At 31.1% G+C, this 11,052-nt stretch overlaps 2 protein-coding genes across 2 annotated transcripts in view; both read right to left on the bottom strand.

Annotated features, from left to right (window-relative positions):
- Positions 1-1,214: 1,214 nt before the first annotated feature.
- LOC140446236 (26S proteasome non-ATPase regulatory subunit 9) lies at positions 1,215-2,390 on the bottom strand. The gene is made up of 2 exons (XM_072538772.1): positions 2,154-2,390; positions 1,215-1,899 (listed from the first exon to the last, which is right to left on the bottom strand). The coding sequence occupies exon 2, from the start codon at positions 1,891-1,893 to the stop codon at positions 1,288-1,290; it is 606 nt and encodes a 201-aa protein (XP_072394873.1). The 5' UTR covers positions 1,894-1,899; positions 2,154-2,390; the 3' UTR covers positions 1,215-1,287.
- A 2,634-nt stretch (positions 2,391-5,024) lies between these two features.
- Positions 5,025-11,052, bottom strand: part of LOC140445168 (CD63 antigen-like) — a 34,710-nt gene continuing 28,682 nt past the window's right edge. The window contains exon 5 of the mRNA XM_072537039.1: positions 5,025-10,973. Coding sequence (XP_072393140.1) covers positions 10,782-10,973 — 192 coding nt within the window. The 3' untranslated portion in view covers positions 5,025-10,781. The remainder of the gene's footprint in view (positions 10,974-11,052) is intronic.

Raw genomic sequence — 11,052 nt, 5'->3', positions numbered from 1 at the left:
GTGGCTCATTATTATTGGTAGTAGGCTATAGCATCAACTTGTAAAAAAATATTTTGTCTTCTCGTATACTGAAAAAGTTTCTTGTAAGCAAGCTTTTTTGGTAGATTAGGAAAAACTCCAGCTAGTTTTTCCAAAGAAAATTCGTAGAAAATAAGCCCATCAATAAAAGAACAACGTAGTTTAACAATTCCAGGTTTGTTGCAATCATATTCGAACTCATTATACTGAGAAATTTGAAAAGTCGTTTTCTGATCTTTGCTTTTTTCCCATATATAGAACTTTTTTAGAGGATTTTTCTATTAGGTCGTAATACTGTTCAGGAAGAAAAATTCGGTCATGCTTACGAATAATTCTTTTAGCTCCGCCAAAATCTATGTCGCATGGAAGGAATGAGTACCTTCTTATTGGAAAATAGTGGAAAATTTTTTTAAACTTCTGTGAGGATGCGAGAGCTAAAAGAAAACGAATTACCGTATGATTCTTTTTTTGGCATTCACAACCATCTGAACATATATGAACTTTTTTTACATTCTCAGCCTCATGGTATCAGAACAATTTAGCCTCTCCTATTTTTTAAGTTATGTAGGTATACTGAACTAGAAAATCCACAGCTGTCGATAATAGAAATTTTATATAAATCGATAAATTTTGCATATATTCCATCGTAATGCCTAGTATTTCGTCGTTCTCTGAAGATAGTTCTGTTCTAGTTTTTTGTAAAATTTCTTAGCCCTGTTTTTGTGAACTAAAAGTTCTGCAACAGCAACTCGTTTTGCATTATCATTGAGGATTGTGTTTTAATTTTCTGGTCAAGTTCTTCACAGGCAGAACACACATTAATTTGAGGATGACCAAAAGTATAATCACTACAGCTGTTTCAGCATAATACGTTTCTCAACAGAGCTATTTTTGTTATGCGTACAACACTGTACAGTATTTAACTAAATAAGTTGAGGAAGAGAGAACTGTTTGTCTCAAGTTGGTCATTCAGAATTACATCTTTATTTTTTTAATTTGTTAATTTCCATAGATTCTAGTAATGATAGCTTAAGGCCTTTATTTTGTATGTGAAGAATTTGAAATTGATTATTGAAAAAATGATTATGATCTAGAAGGTGAATGGAACAGCAGTTATTTTACAACCCTGTGTGGGCCCTAGACTCTTCAAGAATTTCTCTCCAGTAGTCCCTATCCATTATAAATAAATAATAAAATTATTTTCTACTGGGATTTTCCCATTAATTTTATTTTAAAAATATTAAAAAGATCTTTATCATACATCAAAAACTACAAACTAACAATATTACATCCTAACAATCCTCTTCCTATCCATTTCTTAGGTATTAACTGAAGTGTGAAAAACCTGTCTCCCCTTTTAACTTTAACATTCAAGAGATTTCCTTCAGTATGTTGCACTAAGGTACCTATATCAGTGATAACTTTGAAATTTGTTTTATTTATTGAACCAAACTCAACTATTAGATCACCTACATCGATCCCAGCAAAATAAGCTGGAGAATTATCACTAACAATAGTAACCTTAGCAAAAGGTTCAGTATGGACTATTGCATTGCTCTGGTCAGTTTCCATAGCAACAGCATTGTTCAAGTTGGAATCTAAAGATGTTGTGCTATAATACCCATGTAAACCATTTTCTATTTGCTTCATAAGGCTTTTGTGATCGTTCTGTAGACAGATAATTCTGTGTCTAGCATGTCTGACTTGATAAACATCTATAGAACTTTTTGGAAAACCTTGAGTATCAACTAAGGGTTCATTCATACCTACTCCATTTTGTGTCAATATACATGTTAAGTCTTTAATTTCTGCCTCTATTTTGTCCTTTCTGGACATAAGTTCTAACACTTGTTCTCTTACATCCTCCCTTGACATGGTTTTCTAAAAAGAACAAAAATTTGTTACATTTTTAAGTGAACAGTCTACTTATGATTTTTAAATCTTAAATATTCAAAATTGTTCTTAAATTTAAGAATTTATGGAAGTTACAAGATTTGAAGATACATAATGAAAACTGATGAAAGCCACGGCAAAATAGACAAATATTTGTCATTTATCTAGAGACTTCTCAAGCTAGCTAAATATGATTTTATCTTATTTTACTTGTCCTAGATAGTTTAAATGAATGTACTTACTGAGTTTCTAGAGACAATTCGTCGTACAAATGATTATTAAACAGAATAATATTTCAAATTAAATTTTTTATGTATTTCTTAAATACAATATAGTCACTGCGTTTAATAATGTGATGTTTTTATATAAATATTATTGCAGAAACATTTTTATTTATTTATATATGTCATGATTTTTCCTTTTTGAAATGTCACCTTTTGACAGATGACAGTTTCGGGTCATTTGAACTACAAGATTTTCTAATTCAACGATGTAATATACTGAGGATTGAACCTATGCCTATGAATAAACATTTGCCTCCACAGTAGCCAAGCCGATATCAATGGCCGACTCTTGTTTCCGGAACTTCAGTAGCTCACAAAAAAAATTCTTTGGTACATATATATGTAGAATAATTATTTATTTTAGTTATTATTTACATTTGAATAAAAGATATATGACGTGTAACATAGAATTAAAAAAATATTATTTTTATAATATAAAAACATATATAGTTTTCAGGTACGTAGTTGCGCATCGCACGCCACTGATGTGACTGGATGCAAAATATAGTATTTTTCCCAGTATAATCATTTGGCGTAACGATTTATACAGTGATACAAACTGATATCACTTGCATTTAAAATGTCCATAATATCAACCTTAGAGTAGAGTTCAAATTTTCCTAACACAGCTAAAAATACGATACCCATACGGAGCTGCTCAATCTTTCATAGGCGCCAACATGGTATTATAATAAGAAAAATATAATCGTGATTACATTGAGAATTTTAGAATTATATTGATTAAATATACAAAAACATTTCTTATATAAGAGTATTAATAGTATAAATTTTATGCAACAATTGTTTAAGTCGCCTTCTGCTGATCTATCCCAACCGTTCTGACGCATAAAGAAAAACAAAGCCAAAATAAGAAAGAGCTAATAATAAAGAGAAGACAACTGACGGAAAAATACGGCTCCAACTACACAACAATGAAGAAATTAAATAAAGATATCCACCGGTCAATCCAAAAAGAAGGAAGAGAAAATAATACAAGAGAAATAACTAAAATAATTCAAGAAAAAAAAGTTTTGAGGCGAAATACGAACAACATAGGCAACAAAAATATTTATAAAATAAAAAACAAAGATGGAAACATTACTACTGATAAAACCAAAATCCTTGAGGTTGTCGAATCCTTTTATCACGAAATGTATGAGAGCACCGACGAAAGGCAAGATCAGCCCCTGCCCAAAATCACAAACCAGGGATCAGAATTAATGCCAGAATAACTCCACACGAAATCAAAACTTCACTTTTAGAAATGAAAAATAACAAATCCCGTGATCGAAGCGATCAAACTAGGTGGAAATAAAATTATCCAGGCTTTGGCCAAGCTTTTCACCGAATTCATCTACCAAGGAAAAACTACTTCTCAATGGAATAATGCAGTCATTGCTTTTTTACACAAGCAATGAGATATAACAGATTTAAAAAAACTACCGTCAAGTTGCTCTCACACATATATGTATAAACTTTTCACAAAAATTATCAAAAAAAGACTGGACGCTAAATTAGACTTCTATCGGCCAAGAGAACAAACAAGCCCGATTTAGATCGGGATACAGCACGAACGACCACTTACTAGTGATAAAGAACCTGATAGAGAAGTGTGCAGAATACAACAAATCATTGGCACTGATATTTGTCGACTACGAGAAAGCATTCGATACGATAAGCCATCAGAATATGTTAAAAGCATTGACAGAATGCGGAATAGACCATCGCTACACTAACATAATCAAATATATCTACCAAAATGCCACAGCTAGCGTAAGACTATCTGAACAAGAAACAAATAAATTCTGTAAACAGCGAGGACTACGGCAAGGAGACACAGTCTCTCCAAAGCTATTCACGATGCTTTTAGAACATACTTGTAAGAAGGCATATCTGAACGAGCATGGTATCAACATAAATGGAGAGAAGCTCAGTCATTTGAGATTTGCAGATGACATCGTCCTTATAACCGATTGTATGGTTGATGGAATAATAATCTTTGAAAAATTATATCGCGCTTTCTTGGAGGTCGGACTAAAGATTAATATGAACAAGATGCAAATAATGACTAATCTGGTGCTAAATCGAAATATTGCTGTTGATGGAAGGGATAATGTGCAGACTACATCGTATAAGTACCTAGGACATGAAATTTGGTTGGGCAGAGATAACCAGACATGTGAGCTCCCACGTCGCATAGGATTAGCCTGGGCAGCGTTTCGTAAATTAAACTATGTATTTAAATCGAATCTACCCACATACCTCAAAAGGAAACTCTTTGACCAATGTGTATTACCTACACTCAGTTATATAGTGGAAATATTAAAACTAACAAAAAAGGGAGTTAAAAAGTTTCGCGTGACTCAGATGGCTATGGGGCGCCAGATGTTGGATGTTTCTCTGAGAGACCGAATTCCAAACGAAGAAATACGTCGTAGAACAAAAACAGCAGACGCTATCGAAAAAATTGCGTCGTTAAATATTTCATTTATTACAAATCAATTTGAAATATGATTATGTAGTTTTAACTAATGAAAATAAATTTGAGATTTTAGGGGATGCAATGGTTCCCTTGCATCCATGGAATGCACGCCCTTGGTATATTATATCGATGGCTACATGTAAAAATATCAACATGATCCATACTTAGTATATTACATCGTTGGTGTAATCATAAGAACGAACTACGCTATAATCTAAGCAACCAATACTTCATTTAATATTTTTGAAACCAGCTGCACAAAAATATTAAAGGACTAAGATTCCGCTCATTTTAGATTTCCAACTTGAATGACAGAAAAGGGAGTGACGAAGAAATCAAACTAAAAAAAATATTTATCGATTTTTATTCATTAAACAATACATAAAAAATAAATGTGTTAATTTATATTAAACAAAACTTCAAAGAGATTCATTAGCAAAATACAACTTAAATAAAAATATATAAACTACAACCTGTTGGCATTTAAGACATTTGTTAATCTAAAACAAACATTGTACGAATTCTTTTCTTGTTCAACCTCACGAGAGGAATCGATAGGTACGTAGAAATATATAAGTTTTTAAAATATATAAACACATTGTTGTTTATATTCAACAAACGCCATTTATGTACGATGACGGTATTGTTTCACTTTCTTTCGGACGATTATCGAAAGGTGAGCATTATTCAGTGGCGTAACAGTGAACAGTTACTTTTATCTGCCAGCGCAACGGAAATGTACCATAACAACGTTTGTTGTACATTATTGTAAACATATAAAGAAAATACATGCTGTGAAAAACTTTTTTATTGAATGTGGCAATTAACAATTGCCTTAAAAGATATTTTAACTGCCAAACAGCGAGAAAACCAACATAAACGTCAATAGACATTCTTTCATTTCGAAATCGTTTTTCTAACATACTGAATATTGTATAAAAATAAATTCATACTTCAATTTTGAACAGATTCCTGCAAAAATACAATCTTCACAATTTTAATACCTGCTTTCGTTCTTTTTTTGATTTTTAAGTTTAATTCGTTTAACTACAATGCTTATGTACACTTTTGCCCCTAAAACTACAAGAAATTGTGCACAAAACATAAAAAAACCGGTTGCCTGTTATACACAGTTGATTTCTTGCAATTTTATAGTCAATTCTCAAATATTGTTATACGGCCCTGAATTCAAATGCCTCTAAATTGTATCATATGATGTATTAGTTATGGGTTTCATTTACTTGTAGATATATTAAATTATATTAAACAATTTGGTAAATTGGGCAAAATCAACGGTGCAAAACAGGAATAATATTTGATATTCTGATATGACTTAACATATTTTGTCACGATAAATTGGCACATCTAGAAAACAGTCTTAAAATCTGATTAGGTACACCGAAAATAAGCCTTTTTTACTGCCGTACGTATATTACAACATATCTCTTAAATATCAGTTACTATTTTTTATCTAATACACTAGTTGGCTGATCTAGATCTAAGTGTAACACTAAAGAATTTGGAAACTGCGGGAAACACTACTCGGGACGGGTACTGAGTAATTACATTATTAATTCTTTAGTATAATTAAGGTTAAAACGTCGATTTCGTGGGCAATTTTAATCAGTTAATGTAATTTTGTGCTGTTGCTAGAAAATTTCACGCTACTCAGTAAATAACAACCACAAACCAAAGAATATAGACGCTTATAGAAGAATTGTTCACTGTTATTTTTGAAAGTTAGCAAAAAGTGGGACATAGATAAAGAAAAGTGGGACGAGTGGAACGCACGTGTTGCACGTGGTACCACTAAGGAGCGGTCATGTCAGCTGTGGCTCTACCATTGCTTCTAAAATATAAAAGAGTGGGGCAATAAATGCAACTTTAGATATTTTTATATGTAGATGCCGCGTGGTCGCAGAATAGGATTAAATTTTTGCGTTTTATAAAATTTTTTAAAGAAAATAATATTATTTTACCTTTTAATAAATTAATCTTTTTAGAAAAATTATTATGATTCAAAGTTTTAATTGAAATATGTACAAATCTTAAGTATAAATCAGTTTAAGACTATATTGTAATAATTTCACCAATATTCATTCATTGTGAAAATTATGTTTTAGATACTACTAGTTGTTATTTTAAAACAAGATTAAATAGTACTCATACAGCGTAAAAACTTTCACATATAGGTACTATTCATTAAAATGTACTGTTAAAGTTTATTTTGTTATTTCAAAAATAAATCAGGAATGCTTTTTGTTGTTATTGAAAAATTATGGATGAAATGGAAGTTTGGAAGTTTTGGCGAAATGGAAAATTTCATAATTTAGTAAAAAGTTTCATTGAATACTTTTTTTTTAAATTGAAATTTTTTAAAAATGTTTCGTTAATTTCTGGGCAGAAAAACAGTATAATAAAAAGTTATGTGACGGTTTTTCGTAGTGTTGGAACAAACCAATTTTTAATTCAAAGTTATACAATTAAAAAAATAAATACTTTGAATATTGTAAATATCATACATTTTTAAGTTTTAAAATTAAATATTTAAATTGACAATAAAGATTTTATTGTGAAAAAACAAAAAAGACAACAAAAAAAAAAGTTTGCAAATCAATGGCATCGTAATTTGTTTCGGCGTAGATGCAAAGTTACCCGTTCGTACTCCTTTCCCACTTCCCCCTAACTAGATATTTCATTATGAAATTTTCATGATAGTTTTAAGCCGACGGCCACGGCACCACATTGTGAGTTTATGCAGCCACCCTCTTAAACCCTAACCAAATCGCCCATTTGAACTGCTCTTCTATAAGCGTCTATATTCTTTGCACAAACACTAGAAAGTTAGGTTATGTACAATTAAAATTATGTAGATATCAATAAATAGGTAAGAATTTGTCATAATTCCATTTTATTCTATTCGCTAGTACAAAATGAAGATTATAGCAAAGTGATATATAGATTGAAAAGTGCACTGAGGGAATATTATCTCTAAAATAATTTCCTGTACACCGCATTGAAGATAATTATCGCCGATAAGATATTTCTATTGCTTTTTATACAATAAAATATGTTTCAACAATCTCATCCAAAAGCTTTTAATAATCCTGATTTTATGTTTAGTGATACACCATGTTTTAAGAAGAATTGGCCCACTAGTTCATTTTATTTGCTGTTTGATTATTTATTGTGAGTTCATATTAATTTTGTTATTTATTTTGATCTATTTCTGATGCTGCAAAACTTCCATTGTGTTGTCTACTGCCTTTAGAGATTTTTCTATACAAAAGTAGAAATGTTTGCTCTATTCCTCGTTAAATTAGTTTCAGAACTTGTTGATATTATCGCAAGCGAGAAAGATAAGACACTTATATGTATCTAAAACTTACCGAACCACAAAACTCGCAAGTTTTATAGTTCACAAAATAATTATGAGTGTGCGTTAGACCAGCACGATATAAATTGTCCATTAATTGTTTAAAATTTTGCCCAACGTTATGATCCTTTCCTTTCTGGCCTTATTCTTAACCGCCGGCTCCAGAAATAGTTGCAAAAATGGAGGATGGAATGTTTAGTACAAAAAGGTTAGGCAGTGAAATGATAAGCTTAAGAAAAATATCAGTTCAAAAATAATGTCATGGCTGATTCTTAAATTATCCGTTTTCAGATCTTAACATTAAAAGTTAGTAAAAAAAATATATAGATAATTAAATTTTTTTTCCCAGTGCGTTAGTTTATATTTGGTACGTATCAACAATAATATAAAGTGGAAAGTTTTATAAAATTTTGCATTTTTAATCCCACCAATCAGGGAATCATTTTTATATTGTGTAATAATATTTTACAAGCTATTTTGTTGCATTTATAAAATATTCATGAACTATTATTGTATTCTATTATTGAATTGGCTGTTAAAGATAGTGTCTAGAATTTTAAAAACAGATTTCTATGAGCTAAATGCACGAAAACCGTGGGATCGTTTTTCCGACTACTTATTCACTGGTAACAGGATAATAAAAAAGAGATAGAGAGAGTAGGAGGCGAGTCATACCACGCTTCTGTTGACTTTGTTAAGAATCTGTGCATGCGTTTATTGGCAATTTATATTATAGGTAAATTTCCTGCTTTCCTGTACTGATAAAGGATGATGGTTCGTGGAATCATCTCGATGGTACTAGAAAAGACAGAATTAAGTAAAAAAACATACCTCAGCCAATAAATAGCGCTGTATGATCTTTATTACTATATGAAGAACGGATTCATTAATTTGTAACTAAATATGAGCGCCATTATATAGCAAACATATTACAAACTTAGAGAAACTATGAATAAATTTAGAATTCTTGAAAGATTCCCATATGTGCATAGAATTATTTTAAGTGTGCTTGTGGCCAATTATTTTTTTGTACAAGCAGATCAAATTGGTAGGATTCTGATAAACCTTTTGTAATACTTTCCAAGTACATATATCTCTTAACACCTACAATAGAATACAGTTAACACTGAACGCCGTTATACTAAGCGAATAACATACAAGGCGGCTCAAAAATGCGTTTGAGATAAATCTACTGGGACATTTACTGTTTTTGAACCGCCTGTATATCACATAAATATGGCACAACATCAAAGAAATATATCTAAATAGAGATTCTTGTATATTTACATATTTAGAGAGTAAAATGTCTCATAGAATATATGATTTTTATGTAAACATTTTAGACAAATAATAGAGAGAAGGTTCTAAAGGAGTAGATAGTTTTTTGTATAGAAGTATTAGGCAGTTTGAAGGTAAGATATGTTGTAAGAATGGTTTAAACGAAGTATCTAATAATGAAAAATGATCATGATTTTATCATTACATATTTTTTAGTAGATCGATATAGTGTTTCAGTAAATCAGTAAATTGAAACTAAAATCAGTAGATCTACTGAAAAATCAGTAGACCTGGTAACCCTGAGAGAGGTAGTAATAGGCGACGTACAGGCACCAAAACATGGCGGTCACATCGAAACCGGCCTCACTTTTCGAAGGTTTATTAAATTAGTGTTACCTGTTCTCTCTTTCCTTGTCTAAGGTCTAATGCTTCAAATATAGACAACCAATAATATAAATCATTATTCTGTATGGTTTTAAATGGGAGTAAGTCTTAAATGTATTTTTCCTACATAACTTCAATATATTCAAATTTAACTAGTCCACAGAGGACCCAAAACTTGAAAAAAAAAAGGTGTTTTATCACTTTTTCGTTGGTATATGAAATTTCGACCAAAACGTGTACTTCTTTACAGCAAACTATCTACACTCTCAAAGACCAATTTGTACGTATTAATCTGTAAATATCTTAAAATTAAAACTAAAACATTCTACGTCTGGTCGGTCAATTTTCAAAGACTGGCGGTATTTGGAAGATTGTCACTGATTTTTCAGTCGGTTCTCAAGTTGGCGGAACATTGAGCATAACATCGAGAAATTTTATACTACTTTATTAATGTATGCTACGGTAACAAAAATAAAACAAGTCTACATTGGCATTGCTGAGGTAATTCAATCCTAAAAAGATTATTAAAAGAGATTATCTTCAATATAAATGTTCGTGGCCGATATATCTAGACGAATATGCTGTATTAACACGTTCACTGCCAGAGTGTATCGGAGGAGCAGTTATGTTGCGACATAATTTAAACAGATTGTATAAAAACCGGGTAAAACTTGTTTTTTCGTCTTCTTTTACTGACTATTTTCGCAAAAGGATAGTCTTCTCTGAAATGGTAGCGCTATTTTAAAAGCTTTTATTATACGTAGATATATTGGCCACATTAAAAATTAGTTTTTTTTACGATTTTTTGTGCGATTATTTTAATAAATACATCAAAATTAGTAAAGTTTAAAAATAATGCTAATTTTGTAAACTGTAAATGTAAAAGTGTAAAAATGTAAAAGTTAACTACCAGTGAGAAAAAAATTGTAATTTTCGTGCTGATCCATGTAGCACCGGTATGTTTTAGGCCAATTAAACGACATATCTAATAAATTCTCAACCTTTGATTAACCGTACAGCCATCTTTGAAAATCACCCGACAAAACCCTGTTTGTATTCGAGACATTTAAGCTTTATAGCGATGCGATCTGTTCATCGAGCACGCTATAATTAAACCTAGAATTAGACCAATCACTTGAATGCCGAGGATTACTCCTCCGACGATCAGAATGATGCAACAGCTCTCTTTCAGCTTGTCGTAGATGAGCGTGTAGCATCCGTCGCTGTATACGATTTTCTTATCGGGTTCTTTTCCGACCTAATGAAGAGAAACACGATTAATAACTTTAAATACAGTGATTGATATACAAACTTAAAGAGTTTTGGTTTGAGTTTAT

This window comes from Diabrotica undecimpunctata, chromosome 7 (assembly GCF_040954645.1).
Source record: "Diabrotica undecimpunctata isolate CICGRU chromosome 7, icDiaUnde3, whole genome shotgun sequence".
Classification (NCBI taxonomy): Eukaryota; Metazoa; Arthropoda; class Insecta; order Coleoptera; family Chrysomelidae; genus Diabrotica; species Diabrotica undecimpunctata.
This window is presented reverse-complemented; position numbering and strand designations above follow the sequence as displayed.

What these genes read in the sequence shown, in the direction of transcription:
- LOC140446236 (XM_072538772.1), bottom strand. Translation starts at nt 1,893, where the DNA reads ATGTCAAGGGAGGATGTAAGAGAACAAGTGTTAGAACTTATGTCCAGA.